Source organism: Mastomys coucha, unplaced genomic scaffold (assembly GCF_008632895.1).
Source record: "Mastomys coucha isolate ucsf_1 unplaced genomic scaffold, UCSF_Mcou_1 pScaffold13, whole genome shotgun sequence".
Taxonomy (NCBI): domain Eukaryota; kingdom Metazoa; phylum Chordata; class Mammalia; order Rodentia; family Muridae; genus Mastomys; species Mastomys coucha.
This window is the reverse complement of record NW_022196895.1, coordinates 30,217,492-30,243,905: the sequence shown is the minus strand read 5'-3', so window position 1 is coordinate 30,243,905 and position 26,414 is coordinate 30,217,492. Positions and strand designations below refer to the sequence as shown.

General features: G+C 39.9%; 1 protein-coding gene across 15 annotated transcripts in view; it reads right to left on the bottom strand.

Annotated features, from left to right (window-relative positions):
• Window positions 1–26,414, bottom strand: part of Apc (APC regulator of WNT signaling pathway) — a 93,095-nt gene that overhangs the window by 10,907 nt on the left and 55,774 nt on the right. For 5 of the 15 annotated variants that reach the window (XM_031365274.1, XM_031365275.1, XM_031365281.1 and 2 more), the window contains 9 exons: window positions 25,570–25,653; window positions 18,202–18,306; window positions 12,390–12,488; window positions 9,503–9,881; window positions 8,263–8,358; window positions 6,994–7,047; window positions 3,561–3,700; window positions 2,833–2,910; window positions 2,040–2,156 (listed from right to left, as the gene is read on the bottom strand). In XM_031365274.1, the coding sequence (XP_031221134.1) occupies window positions 2,040–2,156; window positions 2,833–2,910; window positions 3,561–3,700; window positions 6,994–7,047; window positions 8,263–8,358; window positions 9,503–9,881; window positions 12,390–12,488; window positions 18,202–18,306; window positions 25,570–25,653 (1,152 nt within the window). The remainder of the gene's footprint in view (window positions 1–2,039; window positions 2,157–2,832; window positions 2,911–3,560; window positions 3,701–6,993; window positions 7,048–8,262; window positions 8,359–9,502; window positions 9,882–12,389; window positions 12,489–18,201; window positions 18,307–25,569; window positions 25,654–26,414) is intronic. The other 10 variants (XM_031365279.1, XM_031365278.1, XM_031365282.1 and 7 more) reach the window with 3 other exon arrangements.

Sequence of the window (26,414 nt, the reverse complement as noted above, 5' to 3'; positions counted from 1 at the left end):
TATACATATCACTTTAAATGTAGGTATCCCTCCTCCAATCAGTTAACAAACATTTACACCTCCCAAGGTTTCGTCACATACCTCTAACCCTATCTTTTCATTCTATCCCAGGGCCTAGACAAGCACTGACTTGCTTTCAACACTAGCATCCTCAATGAGCAAAGGGTTAATTAACACCTCTCCCTCTATGGCTTTCTATCTGGTGCTACTGTCTAAGTTTCAGAAAGTACAAGCTAAAGAAAACTCCAGGAACCAAAGAAACTAGACACAGGGTTACAGATAACTATTAAGACCATTCACATGATAACCCGTGTGCTGGCGATGAGATGGTCAATAAAAAGCAACTGCCACACAAGCCTGAGGACCTGAGTTCAAGCTCACAGTGGAAAAAGCATCAACTCCTGAGACTTTTCTCTGACCTCCACATGTGTCTACAGATGCCAGCAGATAAGCAGACATGCATACATTCACACAAACAAAAACAAAAGCCAACTGGAGACATTTTAAAAATACATCTTACTGAGTTTTCAATAATTTGTTCTCTGGGCTGGAAGATGGTTCATCTGATAAAATGACTGCCACACAAACATGAACACCTGAGTTTGAAAAGCTGGATATGGCAGCTCAGAAGGCAAAGACAGGAAGATATCTGGTCAGTCTTGCTGAACAGATGTGTTCCATGGTCACTGAGAGGATCCTACCAAAAATGGGCTGAGAATGAAGGCTCGGGAGTTAAGAGCCCAACATTTTGTTTCTGGCCTCTGAGGATAGCAGGCATGCATCTGATACACAGACATACATGCTGACAAAACACCCACACATAAGAAAAAAAGGTGGAGAGCTACATATGTGCCTCAGCAGATAAAAGTGCCTGCTGAGCACAAATAAAGCCTTGAGTCTGAGGCCTGGGACCGTGTAAAACAAGAGGTGAGACACATGTCTGTCCTCCCAGCACTTGGGAGGTGGAGGCATGAGGATCATTAGTTCTAGGCCATCCTTGGCTGAATAGTAAGTTTCACCCTGGGCTACAAGAGACCTGTTCTTGAAAACAACCGAACAGCTGAACAACCAGGTGAGGGGATTGAGGAAGACATCCTACATAGATCTCTAGTTTGCACATGTACTTATGCGCGCACACACACACACACACACACACACTCACAATCACCCCCCTCTTGTCATTTTTTTTTAAGCCAGGGCCCCACAATGATGCTCAGGAAGGTCTTCAACACATAGGCTGGAGTAATCCTCCACTGTAAGTTGTTGGGTAGACTGGGGCCATAGGCATGTAATACTTTTTTTTCTTTTTAACCAGTTCATTCTTTTTATAGCTGTGAAGAATTTCACCGTTCACGTGTCTACTTTAAAGCTTACATAACAATAGTCATCACAGTTACTTCTGACTTTGGCCATTATAAAATTATGAAGAGCATTATTTATAAATCTGTATGAGAACACTAGTTATTGTTTCTGTGGGCAAATTCTTAAAGAATGGAACGGCAGGGTAGTATGGCAGGTGTAGGTTTAACATAAAATCCCTTCTAAATGTCTCCCCAAGTGCGTATACAATGTCACATTCACAATAAGGTATAGAATGCTTCCAGATGTTCAGCAACCTTGACGTGTGGTAATCTTTTAACTTTAATCCAGGATGGGTAGGTATAATAGCATCCCACTGTACTTTTAGGGACAAATAACATCAGGTACCCTTTCTAGCATTTAGTGGCTACTGATCTTTCCTGAAGTATCAGTCCTAATCATCTACTTAGCAATTTCAAAGATATCTTTATACAGAGTCTATGTACATTTAAATATGGATCTGTCATGTACATGTGTATGACAAGCATGCAAGTGCTGAGTTGTGTATAGTGTGTGCCTGCCACCACATGCAAGTTAACTAGGACAAGCTCTGATGCTGGTCCTTGCCTCCTACCTTGTTTTAGACAGGGTCTCTTTGCTGGAGTATGCCTTTAATACCAGCTCTAAAGAGGCAGAGGCTGGTGGATCTCCTATTCCAGTACCCAACATTTTAACATTACCTTTTTAACTTCCAAAGCACATTCCATCAATGCTTTCACACTTCCAACTTCTCTCAATGTCTTTTTGCTATTTACATCTGCTCGCCAAGACAAATTCCTCAAAACACTTGCAATAACCTGGAAATAATCAAGTTCAGAATGATTTACATGTAAAATGAGTAATACTAATTGTTTTTTTGTTTCTAATGCTAGAGGTAAGAATAGAATCTGTTGCAGTTTAAATACAACCTATCTAAATGCTTTGTATAAGTGTTTTGATTTTAAATTTGGCTTTTTGAATATATGAATGTGTGTGAGATATCCTGGGTATGAGATGTTCCATAAATATATATACATATATATTTCTTACATGTATAAGCTGAAGGTAACTTTCTATAGTATATTAATAACTTAGTGTACAAAGCAGCTTTATAGCACAGATTTTCCACATGTGTTATCAGGTTAGCAGAATCCAAATACTCTCAGGTTTTAGATTTTGGGTTAGGAATGTTCCACCTCTCAGATCAAAGCATGGTGTCTGTATGTATTGAAAGGTCACAAGTGAAGCCCACTAATTTGCACAATAAATATGATGGATTATAATAGTAAAAGTAGGAATGTTCTGCCTATATTAAATTTCTCAAAAATGTTACTAGGATGACAAAAAGAATTACTTTAATATAATTATTTACTTTACTTTAGTGTTAGTAAAACCATACTTTAAAACAAGCCACTAAATACTAAGCCAAAGCTTAATATAAATTAGAACATTAACTTAATATTCAAGAAACACATCAGAAATTCTAAATAGTACCTGCTGTAAGTCTTCACTTTCGGATTTTAACTGGGCCACAAGTGCTCTCATGCAGCCCTTCATAGAACACAGCGTAGCCTGTAACAGTAGACGTGGAGTCATCAAGGGACCTGCCTGAAATGGCTATATTTCTAGCTACAAAATTTCAGACCTGCTTTTATTTCAATCATAAATGTTATTTTTACCTGTATAAGATCTAGAAAAAGATTACCTACATGAAAGACAGATGTCTCCTATTTCTGTTATGTATTTCCATTATCTAATTAGGAGACCCAAGCAAAATTCTGAGAAATGGTAAGTAAAAATCAGAGTATGGTGTTCTGTCTGATGGCCTCCATATGTAAGTCTATTGTTTGTCACGGAGTTACTCTCGCTCCTGGGAACAGTGTTTTATTATCACTTTCTATAGTGCTGCTGGTCACCTATACTTGCTACGTAAAGGTACTATCCTTTTTAGCTACATTCTTGGTATGAGGAGCAATGCTATTGGTGCAACAATATAATTTCAGTGTAGGGCTCCATCTTCAGGTGTGTTTTTGCTTTGTTTGGGCAAAAGACAACCTACTAAGTAGGGATATGCAGTCACCATGAGAAAGGTGCTTCCAGGAGTCACTGTTCAACTGGGCTGCGGTGGGAGATGCCAAAAAACTAGTTATAAGTAATTCTTTCTTTAGTTCAAAAAGTTCTAACTGAGCTATTTTGAAAAGTAAATCGTATAAAAGACATACCTTGTTGGCAACGTCTCCAAAGGTCAAGTTTGTCAAAGCCATTCCAGCATACCGTCTTAAAGTAACACTGTAGTGGTCATTAGTAAGCCCATACATCTCACAGTCCACCTGCAGTAACTCTGCAATGGCCTGCAGTCCCCCTAATTTAACAAGGGCAAAAGGAAACATAGAACAATCTAGAATCAAATACACTGGTATAATTTGGTAATTTAAAACCAGGGGGGAAGATCTCTAAGAATTGAGAATATATGGTTTAAATTTGCCTTTTGAATTAAAAGCCACAAAACTGTTGTAAATAATTTTTATGTAATATAATTACAACTGACAATGATGTCATTCTGTCAGTGTCTCCACCCTCCCAGCACTTGCTTTACTGAATGAAATAACATCATTTTCTACTCACTGACACACACTGCACCTTGCCAACAATGAAGGCTATTTGTTAACACTGGTCTTTCTAACCCTGAACAGGAAAATTAACTTACTACTATTATAAGGGCTTTAAAATTACTTTCCATTTGTCATATACTGTGGTCTAATACTTTTTAATGTGTCAAATAATGGTCCTTAGGAATAATGAAACTTTTAAATGAAATTCTGCTTGAAGTAAAACTTACTTCATGAAAAGAATGATCTGTTTAACCTACTACAAAGTTCTATCAAGTTTCTTTAAAAAATAATCTTAATTTTCTTTGATACTATAAAATAACCAACTGTACCAGGATTCAATATTTTCCTTCTTCCTACTACGTAACTAGCAAGTGTGCTGCACAACAAGCGGTCAACAGTAGGAGGTAAGGACTAGAAACATAAAGGGAGAGGGAAGACAGGAAAGGAAGGAGATTAAAAAAAAGGGAAGCGAAATGGTGAGGATGAGAATAAAGGAAAGATAAAAATGCACACAAACTATTGAAAGATTCACCATCATCAACATCAATCACCGTGGGACTTGGGGTATTGTATTGTTAAAGAGAGGTGGCTCAGGCATTAAAAAGAAAAAAAAAAAAAGAGACTTGCTTGTAAGTCTCAGTAAGTTGCTGATCTGAAAGACAAGTGCACTAACATTTTGTGAACGGCATAAAAGGAACATCGGAAGAATTTGCACATTTACAAAAATCAAGTTCCATGCTGAGCTAAGAACTGTAAGACAAGGTGTCTTGACTACATGAGGACTCATGCAGACCTTTTATGACAAGAAGAGATGACAGGCCATTCTCTGAACATAGGCAAGCAAATTCATTTGTATAAAGAAAATCCAAACCGTATTAATGAAGACTTTCTTCCGTCTATTTGCAATAATAGATAAGTATAGTCAGTGAGCCAAATTCAGTCCCTGCCTTCATGAAACTTATGAACAATGTGAAGCACCCAGACCTAGAGTGAAGAGAGCCCCAAGGAAGGGGTCTGAAAAACAACATTTAAGGTGAAATCTAATGGATGACTAGACAGCCAACAGGTTGGGGCAAGGAGGAGAAAGAATTATTCTAGGTAGAAAAAACAGTATGTGTAAGAGCTCAATGAGGTTGAGCACCAAGTGAAGCTACAGATGTGGGCAGATACCAGATCAAAGAGACTCTCCATGTCACACTAAGAATGTTAGACAGAGGAAAGTTTAACTAGAGATATGTTGTAAATAGAGTATGGTGCATGCAATGTGCAGAATGGCTTATGACTGAAAGTAGGAAAAAATATGTAGAACCAGAGAGACAATGGTGCCTTACCTCAAGATGAGAAATAACAGTTATATGTACGTATGCACACACACGCACGCACAATGTTGATTTTGGGACAGGGTCTCACTATGATTCACTGACAGACTTGGAACACCCTATGTAGACCAGAATGGCCTTGAACTCATAGAGATCAATCTCGTCTGCCTCCCAAGTACTATGATTACAGGTGTGCCACCGTGCCTGGATTGAGATATACTCAAGAAACAGGATTAAAGTGCTCAGTTTCTAACTGTAGAAGATTTAAATGGAGTCCTGTATGATTTTTCTAAGAGTTTGATTTGAGCAGCTAGGTTATTAAAACTCCAAAAGGAATGCTGAAAAAGACAGATCTGGGGATGGAGGTAACAAGATATGTTTGTGAAAGTTCAGTTACAAGTGTTTAGAATACTGTATCAAGAGAAATGGCAGATAAGCAGTACGAATATGCCCAAGGGTTTGGCAGTTGAATGTTTGCCTAGCACACATAAGAAGGGAAAGTTAGATTGAGATGAGAATCTGAAGAACACTAGCTCAATGATGACTAATACATTAAGTGAAGCACTAAGAATGGATGATACAACACAGAGAGGGAGAACTGAGTGTCAGGCCTAGCTTCAATGAAGACCAATATTTGTACATTTGAGCAAAGGAGAAGGAGCCATCACCATAGCTGACACTTTTGACACTGACTAGGAAGTCACTGTAGACCTGAAGACTGTGGCCCAGGATATTGATGTTTGCTCAAGATGTAGAGCATTGAGAAGCAGGGTCTCCGTGAAATCTTGCCTAGTAAGTACAGTAACAGACTGCTTCCTAAGAAAGATATAAGGGTCTAAAGAAGGTTCTAGGATGGCATTAAATTGTCAGAGAACTTGTATCAATTTTAGAATCTGATTTTAAGCAAAGAGGAAAGCAGGATATACTGGATGTCAACTATACTATGACTGATGAAACATTAGTATAACTTGAAGTATTAGAGAAAAAGATCCCTTTCTAATTTTAGGCAAATAAAAAAATAAATCAGTGAATTCTGAGGCAAAAAAAACCATAATTCACAGGTTAAAACTGTAAAATGATTCACTGAAATATGATGCACTTCAACTGTTTCAAATGATATTAAACAGAACCCATAATTTAGACATAGTTAAAACAAGGCTAAGATATTTAAGTTTTAAAAGTATATAATTTTATAACATGGCTTGGATAGCCATCATTAGCATGAGACATTCTACTCTAAAAGGAATATTAGGGTCCACATCAATATTCTGCAGACTGATATTCCAGTTCCACAAGCATCATTCAGACTGATTATTTAATGGGATTCCTGGGCTCCTTTGAGACATATCTGGCCTGGTAAGTACCTCTACTGACTGTTATGACCTAGAAATACTATAAAATATAGTGTATTTTTTTGGGGGGGAAGCCAGAGCATGCCTTAATCACCTGAAAACTCTGGTGCCTAGCAAACTTTCTGGGAGCCTCACATGCATACAGGTCACAGAACTGACTAGGTTTAAGAATTCTTCCTCATGTAACCAGGACTGACCCCTCCTTACTCCTTCCTGCCAGATCCCTGTGCTATCTTGTACTCGCTCCCACTGACTCACAAAGCCTAGCTCTCCTTTGCCCCAGTGCGAATGTGAAGGCGAGGAGTGAGAGGAAGGTAACCCTGTAGCTGCTTCCCACAGCCACACCCCCAGAGGCCCCATCCTGCTCCTCACCTGAAAGCCCCTGACCTAGCTCCTGTGATGAAATGCCCCGGGTAGCCTTCCTACCTGAAGAAGAAGAGGAACAAATACTGAGTCTAAGTTTTATTCTCAAATTCAGATAATTAATGTGTCAGTCCTAGTCTACAGTCCATTGGAACATATGAACATTTACAGAAAAACCTTTTCAATATATTAAAACTGAGTTTTCCTTGTTGTTAGTTTTGTCCCTTTTCTTAATTATTGGCATTAAGAAAAAAAAATTCACAAATGCTGAGATTGTACTGAAATGGGGAAAACCCAAAAGATTAAGTGAGCTTTCACAGGATATTGGAAAGAGGGCCAGGTGGGCCTGTGGGAAGAAAAGCACGGATGGAGGGCAGGCCTCAAACCACAGACCAGAGCTTCCCGAAGTGATGCCTCTGAAGGGGCCAACACTCCCTTCCTGCAGTGCAGTCTGTTTACTTAAGGCTGACAACTGTACCACGCTTACAGTAAATGATGAATAACAATGAGGTGGTAAGGATGCAAGGCAGGGGCTGGGGTGTGATGTGACAAACAGCACAAAAGCAGGCCCAGCCATACTAAGACAGAACTCAGTGTGCGGCTCTTGCTGTGTGGTGTGACTAGAGAAATCCAGTTCACATGACATGGCTCAGCATGATGCAATTTATGAATACATGTGTAAAATAAACCTAGAAATTAAAGAAAAACCAACATGAAAAAATGGGTGCTCAATGATTACATAGGGTTTAAAGGATGTAATAGTATATACCTAAAGGAGTAATTTCTACAAAATTAACAATGTGTTTCTAACTTCAGTTAGAACATGTCTTTCTACATACACTAGTTTCAACCATTGTTAAAATCCAATAAAATACTGATAACCACTAAGATAAATTAAAATCTTAACAACTGTTCCTGGTGTTCATCTAAGGTGCCCGACAGATTGCAAGAACAATGATTCAAACTGTCCTCTTCATCAGACACAACATAGGATCTACTTGGGCAACAGAGACCGAAGTGGTCCACTTGGTAATTTTTCCATTTATCAAGATTAGTTTAGATTTTAAATATTGAAGTTGGTTTATAGGACGATAGACATTTCTGTCTCCCATGGGAACAGTATTTTTCTTTTTATCTTTACAAATGGAAGCAACTGATCAAAGTTAGTAGCTTTACATTAGTTCAACTTCTCTGTCTAAACTTGTAATAATCAATTTCATTTGTGTTTTAAAACTTGAGCAGCATTTATTTGTGGCATTAGGAAAGCTTCTATCTTACCAAGTTCATTCATTGCATGCCTGTGCTCTTCATCAAATGAAAGCTTCATTAGGACACACACGGCAGGACATATCTGATGCTCAACTGGAGCTGGCACTGAAAAATAAAGTTACCTGAGCCATAATGTTTTGTTATCTAAATAAGAGACTACTATATTTTTTAAATAAGCAGAGGTTATTAATATGTCCCTAATATACAGAAGGTTAGTAGATCGACAGACGTTTGCTGAATGGATGAGTAAATACCGCAGGTGTGAAACAGCAAATGCACCAAGGGCTTTCCTTGGTCCCATAAGCAAGCTTAGCACTTGTCAGCCTTAACCAGGAGTGTGAGACTAAATCTCTCCTAGGTCTGCTGGAGCTAACAGTAAACATACTTTGGTACAACACTGCTGGATTTTGTTTGTAATTTCATTGTAAACAGCTATTATGATCAAATTAAAAGCATACAGCTGCATACACATGTGCTAGCCAGCAGAAAGTTTCCTACACAGACAGATGCAGAGTAAACATTTAAAGAATGCCAAGAATATGCACCTACATTTTTAATATTATACGCAAGGGTTCAAAAGTCATTATTTGACAGAAAGTATTTTTTCAGAGGCAATAATATAAATTATTAAGTAATTGTGGTTATTACCCCCAACGAAGAAAGGAATGTTCATCCAAAGGCAACCTAACTGCTCACACTGACTCTAATAAGTAGTCTTCTTTTTTGTGCTTTTTTTCTAACAGGGTCTCATGACACAGGCTGACCTTGAACTCTTGATCCTTATGCCTCCATCTCCCAAATGCAGAGATCACACACTACAAAATTTTTTTTGGTTTGTTCATCTTGAAAGCTTGCCTGGAAGTTCTAGCAGGGGACTGCTGCTATCATATACCTCTGACTGGATGGTCCTCGTCTTCTGGGGAAGGTTGTCCTTTTTAACTGAGTACTCAGCTTCAGGGGGTGGGGGATGGGAGGAGCAATGGTGCACTGAGGGTGGAAGGGAATGCCTGCCAAGTCAGATTACCCTTATGTCTGCTTACACAGTACTTACTACACATAACATTTTCCTTTGTAAAACTTTTTCAGGGAAATGCAGATTTAAGCCTTAAAAATATGTTAGCAGCATTAGTTAGCTAATGCAAATTCCTTCTATTCATAAAGACAGCATTCTAACTAAAAAGACTTTCTAACCAAAAGCTTTTACATATGCTTTGAACATGCACTGTGGTGCACACTACAAAGAACATACTTGGATTTTTGTCCTGGTCCATGCCTTGTTCATGGGCTTCCTGCCACTCCCAACAGGTTTCACAGTAAGCTCGTATCTGTTCCAAAAGATGAAGGACTCGGATTTCACGCCTGCCTCTCTTGTCATCAGGCTGTGAGTGAATGATGTTGTGGAGTGCTGCACTGGCCCTGGCCCGAGCCTCTTTACTGCCCCGGGAATTTCCCAACAGTACAGAGTCTTTGTCATTGCCATGTAAAAGCTGGATGAGGAGAGGAAGACATCCAGACTGTCGCATGGATATACAGCTGTCTTGGGAGCTAGACATAGCTAGCAAAGTTCGTGACATATCGTCCTTATCATGAGTACCAAGCATTGACAACAATGAATACACCATTTCCACCTGTGGGCCAAATGAGTTTAGAAACAAAATTATAACTTTAATACCCAAAAACCATATCTAATGAAGTGATGGATGGGATTACTTACTATATTCAATAAAAATTAAAATAAAACAAAAGAAAACTTTTCTGGATGAAGTGATGACAGCAATTTAAAAATAACATCCACAGATAGTTTATGTGAGTAAATAACAGTAATAGTGCAGACTGTTTTAAAAAGCATGTTCTTATAGTACTGAAATGGCTCTTTGCCTGTACCAGCTAAAGGTAACTGATTATTATGAATGAAAACAATTTTTTCTTCTCTCAGATACTCCACATTCTCCCTCTCTCACTCTCTTGAATTTAATTTAAATTCTTCATATAATTTAAAACTGCATTTTACTTCTAAGCAATAGAAAACATTTACAACAATTATAATCTACTAAATTCCAGTTCTATGCAATCATTACATTTCATCAGATTATAATGACATTTAAACTTATATGATCTGTTATCATATAAAATTATTTTGCCATAAAAAGAAAAATGCCACAATCACAGAATCATTTTCTTTTTGAGAAGCAACTAGTAAGCATTAGTTGCTTTGACAGATTGGGAGGATTAGCTTAGAAGCAAATCAGAAATAGGAAAGCAGCATCCAGTTAGCATCACCAGCTTCCCTTCCAAGTGAGATGACACTCCATGTAAGGAGAGGACACACAGGAAGAATACATCCTCTATGTAAGTCAGAGATCCACAAGAACACATCTGGCTATACACTGAGACATAATTTTGGTCTCAACAACAGTGGTACTTAAGTGCTAGGGGGTTTTGTAGGTAGAAGCCAGGGGTACTGCTTAATATCCTACAGAAACAGAATGACTTAGTCCATGCTGCTGAGGTTGCAAAATGCTGCGTGGATTGTGTAAACACACACACTTCCCACTGATGTTAGTTCTACCATGGTAGTGCCAGGATTGAGGATTAATGTGTTTGCATCAGACCTAGGTCCATCACTTTTAAGCAAGCTGCATGGTACTAGTTACTTATCTGACTTCTCTTGAGAATCAATTTTCTGAGTTACAAAATGAAGGGATTTACATTACACAAGAAACCAGGCCTGAAGATTATTATGCACAAATTACTGCTAAAGGAAATGCACCCTGCCTGAGTCGACCCTGTGTTGATTCTGAGCTGATCTCATCAGCTCTAGCCCTGATAGCCTGAAGTCGCTTCCTCCTTTTCAGTAAGAATGTAAGTGTGGAGAGAACTGGTGACAATGCAGGGACAGCTACTTACTTGGCCCAGCTTAAAGAGATCCCAAACAGAGACTATGGTGGGTTACCACTGACTACTCAAATCCATCTCTTTAACACCCCCCACTCTGGCTTTCTCTGGTTAGCCCTGGCTATCCCTGTGTAGACTAGGCTGCCTCTGTCTCCGCAATGCTGAGATTAAAGTCATGAGCCTCCACTGACTAGCCATTTCTTTAATTAACTGTTTTTTTCATCTTAATAAATTGAGCTCAGAGCCTTGAGCAAACTTGGCAAGCACTCTGCAAACGATTTTCATCTTCAGCCCTAAAATTCACTTCTTAAATTAACAATATTTTATTGTTTCCTAAGCATTGCCATATTATTTTAAAAGTACAGAATATGCTATGAAGACAATAATTCTTCAGTTTTGACTGAAAACATATTGCTCATAATTCTACCATGGTAAAATACTAAAATAATTTTCTTCTATACATTTCCCATAATCTTAAGATATTTGCTGTATTGGCTAATTTAATTTCAATGAATTATTTTCCATCCATTTCAATAAATATTCATTAACATTTTTTCGTAGCTTCGGTGAGATGCTAAAGACAGAGAAAAACAATCTTTTTTATTTTATAAATTTTATCTTTTTTTAAGATTTATTTTATTTATTTATGAGTACACTGTAGCTGTACAGATGGCCGTGAGCCCAGAAGAGGGCGTTAGATCTCATTACGAGTGGTTGTGAGCCACCATGTGGGCTCAGGACCTTCGGAAGAGCAGTCAGTGCTCTTACCCGCTGAGCCATCTCGCCAGCCCAACAATCTGTTTTTTAAGAGGGAGTTTCATCCAAACTGTTAATGACAAAGACAAAGGAGGTGAGTGGCTAAGAAGCTTCTAGGAGTTAAGAGACACAGAGCTCAGAATTCTGAGCTGTGGAAAGACTAACACCCTCCAAGGTGGGCGACACGTGTGCTGCTGCAGGCATAGCAATGAAGTGGAAAGGCACAGGGGTGATGAAGAAGTCAGTTTGGCTGCAGCTTAGGATGCTTGCAAGTAAATGGCTAATGAGCTGAAAATGAAATTAGCAGACACTCAGTTCTGGAGTTTTTATAATTTTCATTTCCTCTTGTTTATTCTTCTTTGTATAAAAATGCCATTTTCTTTTTAAGAGACTGAGTGAGAATTCTTTAAATGTTCATGAAGACCATCTTAGCAAAATACCCCTATTGGCTAGCACTGGCAAGAGGGTTTGTAATCTGTTGTTACCTTCGTCCCCAGATGACTCGTCAGCCTTCGAGGAGCAGAGTGTGTGCCACTAGAACTCAAAACACTGGCTGTTTCGTGATCCACACGTGCAGCTGAACTCTAGAAGTTAAGCAGATTATAGACAGTGGAATTTAGATTATAAATATAGGCTACTCTGCAGCTCCCAGTTTAGAAAAAGCTAGATTCTAATGGGGAAAGATGAGGGGATAAATAACTGCAGTATAACCTAACTATAGCAGACAGCACAAAATACCATAGGAAAACAGAAGGAGCCAGTGACCTGCTCTGGATGGAAAAGCTGCAGTAAATAAAAACTTAAGGCAGTTTTTAAGACATAAATATGGAGGGCATGGTATATTCTAATGTGGACATAGGTTGGATTAAATAATTAAGTATCTGAGGAGGCTTTAAAAACATTATATTTAAGCTGTGGAGTCACTGAACTTTAGGTGGGAGACTGGCAAGATCAGAATTATATTTAAAAAGAACAGAGAACAGGATGTGAAAATAACTGGTGGCAAAGATTTTAGATAGAAACCAACAAATTCTGATTCATGGTCCTTATCTAGGTATAAAGTCAAACAAAATATGATAAATACATTTATGAAACAATAGCAAATGAATCATGATAGGCTATCCTATGCTATTAAAAAATCATTTGTTTCTTTGGGGATATAATGATAGTAGCTATGCATTTTTGAAAAGCATTCTTACCCTGGACATAATATAGTGAAATATTTCTAGAACAAATGATAGAAATTCTTCAGAAATAAAATGGGTAGTCAAAGTGGATGTGATCCATACGGATCTGGGTTACTCTGTCTTATGCCATCTGTAACTGCCCACAGTAAGGAATCCTAGAGACCAGCAGCGGTGCATGGCTTTTCCCACTGGTCCACCTTTCCCTAACTTGTGCCTGAACTTCATCATCATTGCCAAAGGTGTTATCAAAGACCTTCAAACTGCAAAGCCGAGACCCAGTTACAAAAGTCCAACATAAACAAGCAGGGACTTCCTGAATAATTTACTTCACTTAGCTTCCTAAAGAAATTAGCCACAGATCAAGAAATCCTTTTCCTAGCAGGGATATATCAGTTTTCCTTTACAACCACTAGTCATTTGCTCAATTATTTATCAGAGACTATGGTACATAAAACAAACGACTAGATAGGATTCCTTTTGTTGTTGAGACTCAAGTGGCAATCCCAGAGCCCATATGGGTCTGAGCTCGGCCTCTGCATGTATAGTTACAGTTGTGTAGCTTGGAGAGGGGATTGTCTCTGCTCTAGGACCCTTTCCTCCTACTGGGTTGCCTTGTCTGGCTCTGATATAAGGGTTTGTGCCTAGTCTTACTGTATCTTGCTATCTCGTGTTCAGTTGATATCCCTGGGAGGCCTGCTCTTTTTTGAAGGGAAACAGAGGAGGAATGTGGGTCTGGGGAGGAGGTGGAATGAGTGGAGGGAGGGAAAACTTCATTCAATATGTAAGATAAATGAGAGAAGAACTTAAAAAAAAAAAAGACCTTGTATGCAGATCCTGTCAAGATAGGTTGAAGGGCCAGTTGTAGGGGGATATGCTTTTTAATCCCAGTACTCTGGAGGCATAAAATTGACTAAAGTGATAATTCTGCATCAGCCTTTCAAATACCTGATACTAGTGTCTAAGGAATCTTGGACTCACTGATGTCGACTGTTCATCTACATTAGGATTTGAAAGTAGTGACTGATAATAGTCACATGCAATGTTGGTGGAATTAATGTAAAACGAAAGAATTGATTATTTGAAGAGGGAATAAATACTCGGCTTTGAATTACCACTTTCTTTCTTTTTCTTGAGACAGTGTCTCTCCATGTGGTTCAAGCTGCCCACACTATGTAACCCAGGTTGGACTTGAATTTGCCATCCTAGCTCAGTTTTCATAGTGTTTGGATAACTGGCAAGTGCTACCATGACTGATTTACTCCTTTCAACAGATTCTCTCTTCTGCCATTCTCACACTAAATAACAAGAGGTGTTAAGACCTAGGTGGCTGCTGCCTTCTGACATTACCGTAGCCATTTTGTTTTATATCTGTGGCAAGCCATCTTATACTATTACAGAGGACCTTTTTCATACCGAAGTAACCATTAACCACAAATCCTGTTCTGTTCTATGCTTTGGTATTCTTGGAAATTCCCCAGACCCTTGCCCTCCTTTAGAGGTAATCACAATAAAGGCCAGAACAGCTTTGTATAGTACAACAATAACTATACCGTTTGTTTATGTTGAACTCCTTCCTCGTCTTCCTTGGACTTGAACTATCCACCCAACCCAGCAGCATTTCCTGCACCTGTGTATGAGCCTTTATGGTTGCTATGAGCTTCTGTGGCTTTTGCCTTTATAAGCTGCCCCTGGGAAACAGTCAGGGTCGCAGTTTGAGTCTGACTGTGTTCCTGATTGATCAGCCCTCTGTGTGTGTGTGTGTGTGTGTGTGTGTGTGTGTGTGTGTGTGTGTGTGTGTGTGTGTGAGTGTTTTCAATAAACTATCCCTGTTTGACTGAGTGGTTTGTGAGGTGATTCCTGGACCCCAACAGTTTCAAACAGGCCTCTGGGGACATCCTAAGTGACAGAGTAACAGTACAGTAAAACACTGTAAACACTGGAAAACAGTACAGTATTTTCTTCCATTTTTCCAAAATAAAAATGACTTTATAGTTGTTACATAGTATAAAAACTTGACTTATTAAAAAGTTAAAATATACAAATGTATAAACAATAAAACAAAAGCTATAAAAACTTCAACACCTGATAGCTATTGTAACATTGACTTATCTCACCGGCCCCTCTTGTGCCAATTCTGAAGCATCTTTATTAAATACCTGACTTGTAAATATCTACATATTTTAAATTCTTTGCTTTCTATAAATGTTTGCAAGTAACATAATCTTGACTTTCTTGCTGTTGTTCTGGGAAAGGGTCTCTTGTAATCCAGGCTGGCCTCTAACTGGCTCTATAGCCAAGGGTAGCCTTCAACTTCCAATCTTACTGCTTCTACAACCCAAATCACAGGATTCTAGGTCCATGCCACTATGCCCAGCTTTGACCTTGACTTTGAAAGTCAAGCCTCTTCCCTGAGGACTAGCTTTCATAACACTGGAAGATGCTGTGCAAGCTGACGAGGGAGGGAAGCAACTAAGAGCCCTACCCAACTGTGACACCTATGAACAATAACCAAACCCAGCATGGTAAGATAGCCCTAAGGGAGCTGGGCAGTGGTGACACATGCCTTTAATCCCAGTACTTGGGAGGCAAAGAATCTCTGAGTTCAAGGCCAGCCAGCAAGTTCCAGGACAACCAGGCTACACAGAGACCCTGCCTCAAAAACAAAAACAAAAAACCCAAACAAAACAAAACCCCAAAACCAATAAATAAATATAGATTAAAAGAAAGAAAGAAAGATAAGGAAGGAAGATATTATATATATCCCTAAAGGTGCACAGTGGTACTCATACATAGCTTGGTAGTTAACCAATAGTTGTCTAACTTTAATTAAGGCCTGCTAAACAGTAGGAAAATGAAATTATGCTTGGAATTGAAAGTCTAGCAGCTGCCCAGGGCTAGTGAGGTCACGGCTCTTGGAGGAGACAATTACCAATACTTTATTAAAGCAGCACACTCCTAACTCCATTCTAAATCCTTATCCCTGCACCCACATCTCAGTGCTGCTCCCACCCCTCAGTAAAGAAGCTTCTCTCTGAAATAGAGGGAGACCATTACAGAAAAGTAAGAATGCAGAGAACAACTGATTGTGTGTGTGTACAACACAACCCTTGTAGTTAAACCACAGGGAACATCTCAGAAGAGGGTCAGAAAACTGCAAAAGCCAGAGGACCAGGAAATCTGCTGTGAAACTGTATCTTAAAATGACAGGGAAGCTTTAACCACGATTCGGCACCTAAACAGGACCTGGACAAGGACAATACCAATAGGTATGCCAATGTGGAAGGAAGGGGGATATCTAAGGGGTAAGTGGGGAGGAGGCATGCCTAGACAAAGAACTACAGGCAACTAAAACTTAGTCTCCTCCAGAAATGAGTCCCTTTACAGTTATGCAATATCAAGTGGTCAGCCCTGAAATCATGGACACTTAAACACTTGACAGCAGGTTTTGTTTATATACTTCTATGTTACATATACATATAACATATATACATATAACATATGCTTATATGTTACATATGTGTGTGTATATGTGTGTGTATAGGTATATATGTAGCAATAATAAAGAAAAAGAGGCTGTGAATTTCAGGAGAGGGCACAGACAGATGGACACAGGAGGGACTGAAGGGCAGAGGAAAAATGATGTAATTATACTTCAATTAAAAAAGATAAAAGTAAAAAAATAATTTCACTTGTTAAAAATTTAATTAAATAATTAATTTTACACGTATGGGTGTTTTGTCTGCATGTATGTGTGTGCTCTACTTGAGTGGCTGGCTCTTGGAAGCCAGAAAAGGAAATTGGATCCACTGGGACTGGAGTGAGCGCCAAGTGGGTGCTGAGCCTGGAGCCTGAGTCCTCTGGGAGACTGGCCAGTCTGTTAACTGCTGAGCCTCTCCAGCCCCTGATCTTCTGTTGTCTGCCAATCTTGTTTCCAGTTCCTCAGATACAAAGTATTCACATTCTTCTGAAACCTACTCATCCTTCTTTTGTGGGTTTCCTACCCACTTCATTATAATAACTTCCTTCTTATCTTTTTATATTTGCAACAGTCTCCATTTCTGATATTGAATATAATCAATTTAAAGATGATTTTCATGTAGTACTACAGAGATCTGTAAAGACAGCACTACCAGATGACTAAGACTTTAAAGTATACAGGAATTAGAGTATGACCTGAAGCCTCAACAACTAACTGTCAAATGAAACTCAACTCCTCTTTCTTCTACCCTGTAGGAATATACAGTTCTCAAGGAATTCCTGGAACAGTAACACAGAGAAAGAACTCAAACTTTCTATTTAAATCTTACTATTTTATTCTAATTCACCATTAAATAACTTTCCTGTATAATACTAACTAGTGATGTGGAATAACATAATCTGCTTTAGTTCAGTACAAGGAAATATTTTTGGATAGTATTTTAAGCTTTATATATTAGTGAATTAACAGAATATTTGGGTTTTTTTGGATATAAACAGTACTATCAAAAGTAACTTAGAAATACCAATTTTCTGTGTTGATAGTAGGAAAATTATCTTAAAGCCAATTTAGTAAAATTTTTGTTTTTAAATATCATTTCCTTATAAAACGTATAAAACTGTTGAAGAAAATTTGAAAAATATAGGCCACATGAATGAAAAGTTGTCATATTATTTCAATAAACCTCTAGTTGAAAATTGGTGGCAATTTGCAGAGATGGTAAAAATTAACACAGTCCTAGCTAATCACGATGAAGTATGGCACTTTTTCTTTATAAGCATCAGAATAATCTTTTCCAATTAAGATTTATTTCTCTATTTGTGTAAACTTATGCACACCAGAAAGTAAGAGCTACAAGAGCCTCTGTGACAATTAAAAACCAGAAACGTGTCTTTGTCCTGAGGCCTTAGAGGAAAGCAGAATGGTGCTAACATCAGGGTCAACCCCTTGGAAGTAAACTCTCTCTGGAAAATACACGGTAGCCGCTGAAGGCCGACACACACATAATCCACCAAGTTCAGAGAGCGTATTTACATGGAATAAGAGAAATGAGAGTACTCTGATACTGAATGCCTCTAGAGGCACACATTCTAAGGAACTAGATATGACTTGTCAATTTGAAAATATTCATACCTGACCACTATCAGAAGTTGCCATGTTGCTTTCTGCCACTCCTTGACCTTCATGCTGCCGTTCAGCTTCATGGGAGGCAGCATCATGCTTGCTCTGAGATGACCTCTGTTAACAGGGAGTTAGTATCATTATGTACAAAACCAGTATGCTTTTAAAGCTCACAGCTTATTTTTTGCTTCAAAACTCTATATGAATCAATTACATAGGCTGACAAGGCACAGAAATGGATGTGATACTTCCAACCTCCAGCACGGCTAAGTGTCCCCTGAGCACTTGAGCTGTATAGACAAAGGGTTTTAGAGGCTCATAGAAACAGCATCCTCCACCAGATGTGCTCCTCTCATTATCAGGAACACAACCCACCTACAGCATATAACTGTCCTTTGTTGCAAGGTCACATGACTTAGGCATTTAATAGAACTGCAAATATAGCAGTTAAAGTAACACCAACGGTTACAAATAGTGCCCCCTCCGCGCACATTTTTATGGAGAATATGTGCACATCTTCTGTTAATGTCATATGAAACCAAGTGGCAAGCTCTTCAAAACTGATAAATAAAACAGAAATTTTGTTAATGTACCCACCATCTGTTATATGAAATAAAAGTGACATATTATACCTAATAAAAGTAGTCATTTTAGAACAGGATATACAAAGCTAGCACTTTGTAAACCACCAGCACAGATACAAGAACTAATAATCTTCCACCACCTTCTACAGAAACTCTTATCTGCTTGCTTTAGGAAAATGCTGTCGCCGGGCGGTGGTGGCGCACGCCTTTAATCCCAGCACTTGGGAGGCAGAGGCAGGCGGATTTCTGAGTTCGAGGCCAGCCTGGTCTACAGAGTGAGTTCCAGGACAGCCAGGGCTACAGAGAAACCCTGTCTCGAAAAACCAAAAAAAAAAAAAAAAAAAAAAAAAAAAAAAAAAAAAAAAAAAAAAAAGGAAAATGCTGTCATCATAATCTAAGGTAAAGATTACGCTTTAACAATCTGACATAAAGTACCATTATATTTTAAAATGCCTTCCCTGGAGTTTTAACCCTTAAGCCTTTCTAGACCACTTAAAAATGTGGCATGTATCATTTTCACCCAAAACTAGCACAAAGGAAGTGACTCGTAGCAATTCAGAAGCAGAAGACTAAAATCAACCAGAGTAGGAATACAGTCACCCATGATAAAACCAGTCAAGGATTCTGGTGTGCACACGACACAGCAGAAGCACAGGGGAAGATGTCAGCATGCTCATAGCAAACACTACTGTCGAAGGAACACACTTTCAAAAACCCAAAGCTGTTACAATAAAGTCAAAAGTTGGCCAAGTGCTCATGAAGAAAGCTGGGAGCTGCATGAAGCAGCAGAGCACTTTCTTAGGAAGTGGCCCAGCAAAGAGGAACTGTTGACTAGGATGGTACACAAAGGGTCACAGGGAGAGAGCTACAGCAGGGGGAGTGTGACTTCTTGGAGCATATCAAAAGGTCACAATATGGCTCAAGTACCACAAGTAAAATGGTGAGCAGAATTAAAGTGGTTAAGGGGACCAGAGAGATGGCTCAGTGGCTAAGCGCACTAGCTGCTCTTCCAGACCACTCAAGTTCCGAGTTCCAGTATCCTCATGGTGGCTTATATAATAAATCAGTAACGCTAATCCCAGGGGATCTGATAACCTCTTTTGGCTTCCATTAGTACCAGGCACACATGTTGTGCATAGACATAGAAGCAAGCAAAGGTATTTATACACATAGAATAAAAATAATTGTAAACAGTAGTTTTAAAAATGTTCTGATTTTTGTTGGATTTGCCTTTTCTAAGTTATTCTGAGGTTACCACATTATCACATCTATTTTAACTACTTAGATAGTCTCATGTAACCCAGACTGGCCTCAAACTTGCTGTGTATCTGAGGATGTCTTGAATATCTGGTCTTCATCTCTCTAAAGGCCGGTATAACAGATGTGTGACCCTATCCCTGGTTTTATGTGGCACCAGGGATAAAACCTAGGGTTTTGTGCATGCTAGGTCAGTACTCTACCAACTGTACTACATGCCAGCTGCTGCCTCCCATGGTTAACACTGACATATCAACAGGTCAAATCCAAGTGACTTAAGTAGCAGCTGGGAGGCTAATGCAGTAGCATCAGTAGAGAAGAAGCTAGGATGTCACAGGATAGGAGTGGAGACATAAACACAGCCACAGAGAGAAACCTGACACAATTTGGGGCTAGACTAGTGTGATGGTAAAGCTTGGTTAACTTGATGGACACACTCCTGGACATGTGAGAGGGAGTTCTACAGACATTAACAAGGAAGAAAGGCCATGCTGAATGTGGGCATCACTACCTGAAAGGGTCTGGACACTGATATGAAGGGAAGGAGGAAGTAGCTGAACACCTGCATTCTCCTCCTGTTTTCTGACTGTAGAGGTGGTGTAATTACCCACCTCACAATCCTGTCCCCATGCCTTCCCAGAACAAAAGGCTGTGTCCCCTCAAACCCTTCTCCAACATTGGGATGTAATTTTTCCCAGCAATGAGAAAAGGACCTCTCACATAAGTGGCCTGAGGAGCAGAGCTGCTGCTGTGATGACCCTGCCCACATGTAGCTAGGCTTTGGGACTGGTCTGTGGACTACAGAAGCCCTAAAGTGCAGTAAGCCAGGGGCTCTCAACCCTCCTAATGCTGTTGCCCTTTTATACAGTTCCTCATGTCCTACTGACCCCCATCCATAATATTACTTTGTTGCTACTTTGTAACTTTAACTTTGCTACTGTTACCAATCTTCATGTAAATATCTGTGTTTTCTGACAGTCTTAGGTGACCTTCCTCACCCGAAGAGGTTGAGGCCTACAGGTTGTGAACCACCCCAAGCAGAGCTTTAATGAAGCTTTCTGGTGGGAGTGCTGAGAGAAGGGCACACAGCAATAACTATGCTCTCAGGCTTCCCAGGGGGAACAAAGATTATAGGAACGGGGCTAGAAGCCAGCTGTGTTACATCTGGCAAAAACCATGGCAGCTTTGACCACATCCTGAAAAACTGTGGCATAATTCACAGGTGACAGACTAAGTTACAGGGGAAATCTCAAGACAGTGTAGCAAACAGGCTGTGGTGTGGTCTCATGCACTGCCCTTACATTCACAGTGAGAGAGAACTAGAATACAGGGAAAACATGGAGTCTGGCAAACAAAGGAGCAGGCGGGGAGTCTGAAGTTGACTAAGGACCGATGCAGACAAATGAGAAAGGTTGGAGACTGGCACAATTAACTCTCTGTAGGAAAGGTGTCTTATAGGCAAGACTCTACTCACTGAAGACTCCAGGCCAGAAAAGTGTAAATTCATAGGGAAGGTGAGAAACTGAAATGAGAATGTCACCTCGCTTGAAATCCATCATGCATGGCAAGTGTTTCCCAGGTTCTGCTGCCAAGGTGCACAATGGCTACCACAGAGAGATACGATAAAAAATGGCCAGACTACTGTTCACACTGGCAGCAAAACTGGACAGAGTTGTTCAAGTGGTCTTTAAGACTTTAAGATTTATAGCTCACGGAAACTTATGCCAAAAGTTTAGGAAGCTGCTGGGGCAAGAGGCAGAGGCAGAGTCCCTGCAGAGAGGCCCCGAGAGACTGTGAAGGGAAAGCTGAAACTGCAGTAAAGCGCTTAGGAGATCAGAGATGGCTGAACTGAAGAAAGCCACACACACGGAATAGAAGCCACCTAACAGAGAGGCTGCATGTGCCACAGTGGGCAGAACTAGAGAGGCGGGCAGCACCTGGATCTGCCGTGCTGTGGTTCTCACTTGCTTTGGTTTCATCTGTCCTTGCTATCCTCCCAGTCTTTCATGTTGGAATGAAAATGTTTGCTATGTAGCTGAGATAAGCCTTGAACTACTAATCCCCCTGCCTCTGCCTTCTGAGTTCTGGGTAATAAGAGTGCATTACTGGTTTATGAAATAAATAAAAGCAGTTTTGTTTAAGCAGTTGAGTGCCACAAAATATAACCATTAGGTGTTCAATTTAATGATTTTTGATAAATTTACCAATCATCAGCATAATCTAGTTTTAGAATATTTGAACCATTACAGTAAGTTCTCATCCACCTGTTTGCAGTTCATCACATTTCCACTCAGTGCACCAGGCAACATCCACTCACTGTACCAGGTTCATCTACTTTGTTCTGTTCTCTGAGAGTTTTTGTTAGGGAGAGACGTCTCTCTACAGGTTACAGGCCAGCCCTGTAACTCTCAATTCCCTCTACCTACCATGCTTGAGTTGTATTTTTAAAATAAATTTTTTCTAGACATTTAATTAAAAGTGTGTGATTGCAGAGCTCAGAGTTTAGCTGGTGTAGCTAGCGAGCTTGCAGGCTCTGGGTGTCCTAACTCTGGTCCTCACACTGCACAGCAAGCGCTTTATCCACTAGGCCATTTCCCCAGTCTATAAATGGAGTTATGTGGTTTACTTTTCTTAACGAGTTTTCAAAGGTCATCCACATTTTACTTGTAGTAGCCAACTTTAAGTGCAGCATGACACTGTCACATTTGTACTATCTTTCCTTTTGGGCTACAATGAATAAGGCTGAATGAACAGCAGAGTTAAGAATCATCATGTGACTGCTTTCTACTAGATACCTGAGACTAGAACAGTTGGATTATGCGGCAATTTTACATTTAATGCTTTGAGGAACTGCCAAGTATTTTCAGGCACATCATTTTACATCCTAAATACAAATCAAAACCCATAAATTTGCAACCCAGATGGAAAATGAAGGATTACAAACCAAGATCCAAGAGGAGAACACTCGATATTTTCACCTGCCACACCACCTCACCTCACCTTTGGACTTTGCAATCTGTCTCCCATTTGGCTTTTGTCGTGTCCCCTTATAATAAAAGTAGAATCACTTAAGTTAGAGCTTTTAGTGAATCCTGAGCATTCTGGATGTTTGGAAAGGCCTGGATCACAACAATTGTAACGTTACTGGTGTGATAATGACCTCAATTCTCATTTGAGATCTAGAGTCCCCAAGGAGTCAGGCCTCTGGGAACACCTGCCCCCATGGATGACCTCATTTCCTGGGCTGGGATCCTAGCCTGTATAAAAGGAGAAAGCTAGTCACATAAACAGTGTACACTGTTCTTGGCTCCTGCTGTTGTGACTTCTCCCCCACGGTATTTATCATAGCTGACAGGAAGCGTATAGCTGGGGCACTTAAAGGATAAAGGATGTGGCTTTTGTCGTGTGGGGTCGGGTAGTGTCAGGATGGCAAAGGTCTGCAATACATCCACTTCAGTGGGATTCCTAGCCAGGCAGAAACAATTATAGGTGGGCACATCCAAATCCTGTTGTTAAATGTATGAAATGGGAACAGTCTTGCGTGTGGGTTCTAATGCCAACTTGAGGTGACTGAACTGAACTGCAGTGACAAAGAATGAGTTGAAATAACTGGTGTTAAAGGAACTGAAAATATTCTTACTTTAAAAAAAAAACAACAAACAAAAAGTCTTGTTCCTGGGTTCCTAGGTTGGCTGTTGAGAAATCTAAAGGAACTCACTTTATATTTTGTTGTGTGGAATTTCTCTTCCTTTTCTAGGCTTTAGGGTTTTCCTTTAAAAACAACCTATATTTTATTTATTACTTGTTTAGTCTGTGTGTACGTTCCCATATTCATGACTATGAAGCCCAGAGAAAAACTGAAGAAAACTGGTTCTCTCTTTTCACTACCGTGGGTCCTTGGCTGCGGCATTGAGCTCAGGCCAGCAAGCTCCCTGTCTGACTACTATTATATTTTGTGTTTCATTGTCTTGTTCTACTTTATATAAAAAAAAAACTTTTAGTTTTCAACTGTGCTTTTAAATTTGTTTTAATTCTCATGAGATCTTTTAAAAAAAAACATTCTCCTGAGTGAATGACTGAAACAGGATCATGTACCCCAGGCTGGCCTCCTGCTCTGCCTCCCAAACACTGAGGTTCAGGCATGCACGTACAGTCACACCCTGCTTTTGCTGTAGTGCGGGGCTCTTCCTTCTACCTGCAACAAGAGACTCTACTTCTATGATCTTTCTTACCAGAACATTACTAAAATGCCTAGCAGTCATTAGTGTCCACTCAGACTGAAGAGTGGGCTAGCTACAGAAAAATTAAATGAAGTTTTCCAGCTACAGTGACCTCAGAATGGACTAGATGGTCTGGTTTGTTGCTAACTCCTTAGACTTTTTCTTGGTTAAGCTTTCCTTAGCTGTGTTTCTTAGAGAAGCTTTCTAGAGATGACAAGGCCAGAGGACAGCATGCATCTCATCACTGAGTAATTTCCAACTAATTCAGCTCTTTATACATTATCTCCAGCTTTAATTAATTACACTAGTTTACTGTAATCTATTCAAAAATCCAGATCCTTTTCTGGGGGGAGGTAGTGTGTGGGGACAACTTATTTTGTTAGGGCTGAAAAGAGAAACAGCAGCAGTTGTGCTGAAAAACTGGGACAATTTCAGGGGCTCATTTACTTCTTTGATTGCATTTATTTTTATTGTATAGGTGTTGCTTCATGTACATATGTATGCTACCCATGGAGGATAGGAGAGGGCACTAGACCCTATAGAAATGGAGTTACAGATAGTTATGAGCTACCATGCAGGTGCTGGACCTGGTTCTTCTAGAAGTGCAGTCAATGCTCTAACTGCTAAGCCACCCCCCCAACCTGGTTCTAAGCAGGTTGTCACCTAACCTCATTGCAGTCCCTTTTAATAAGCACTCACAGGTGACCTACATAAGCAGTCGGGAATCCTTAGGGCTCCTGCCGTGCTGAGCCCTGCCGCGGCCTTCCTTCCCTACAATATGCTGTAACACTTAAGTCTACTGAACTTTTTTCCCAGAGCCTCCATTTTTACTCCTGTCATTTTCCCTGGTATTTGTGACTCTTTTCATTTAATGCTTTTACTATCATTTCAGTAAGGACTGTGGGATAACCACAAATAAATATGTCTGATCAATTTTCTTATTATGGATTACATATAAGAAAAAGCCCACTTGAAGGGTAATGAATGATAGCTCAAATGGTGATTTGATTATACAAATTGACAGTTTATGCTAAAGACTAAATTTTAGTTGCTGAAAAGTATAAAATGTTTTAGGGCTGGAGAGATCTGGGTTCAATTCCCAGCACCCATATGGCAGCTCACAACTGTTTGTAACTCTAGCTCAAGGGGGAACCTGCAGGCAAAACACCAATGCATATTAAAAAAAATTAAAAACAAAACAAAACAAAACTTTACTCTCTAAAAGGTTCATATCTCAATGATGCCACATTTACTACACACATTTTCTTTTCCTGGGAGAGCTACTTCCATGACTTGTAACAAAAGGGGACTCTACTAACCTCCGCTTCAGCTGCTTGGGACTGTAAAAGCTGCCGTACACGAAGTATGTCCTTCTCTATTTGCTGAATCCTGGCTATTCTTCGCTGAAACAGAAGAAGAGAACAAGTCAGATACTCATTTATTTTTATGTGTTGTGTACATATTCATGTGTGGATACCCCTGGAGTTGCCTGACATGGGTGTATTTTTTTTTTATGCTTAGTCATTTTTTTATTGGATATTTTATTTATTTACATTTCAAATGTTATCCCCTTTCTGTGGACTCCCTCCCCTCAGCCCGGACAGTTTCGAAAGAATGCCACCTGTGGAGATCAAAGACTGCTGACAACCAGCTCACCTCTGTTGGAATTGCCTTTGAAGTCCCTTCCTCTGATCTCATGTTTATGTTAAAAGTTTGATTGTTGTTGGTTTCGGGTTTTTTGCCTTACTATAAAAACACTCTGCACCCAAAGTAAAGTACACCTTGATAAAGTTTTCTTGGTGTCCTCTCTTTCTCTCTCCCACCCGTTTATTTCCACAGGTTCTCAATAATCTCCAGTCCGAGACCGCCCACGATACTGTGGGCTCCTCTGGCCGGACCTCCACACCTTTCCCAATCCCCCCCCCCCCCCCCCCCCCCAGGAAGTCTCTATCCCATCCCCTCATCCTCTTGCTTCTATGAGGGTGCTTCCCCTCCAACCTACCCACTCCCACCTCCCCACCCTTGCATTCCCCAACAATGTGGCACCAAGCCCCTCATGGCCAAGGGCCTCTCTCATTGATGCCTGACAAGGCCATCCTCTGCTACATATGTGGCTGGAGCCAGGGTCCCTCCACGTGTACTCCTTGGTTGGTAGTTTAGACTC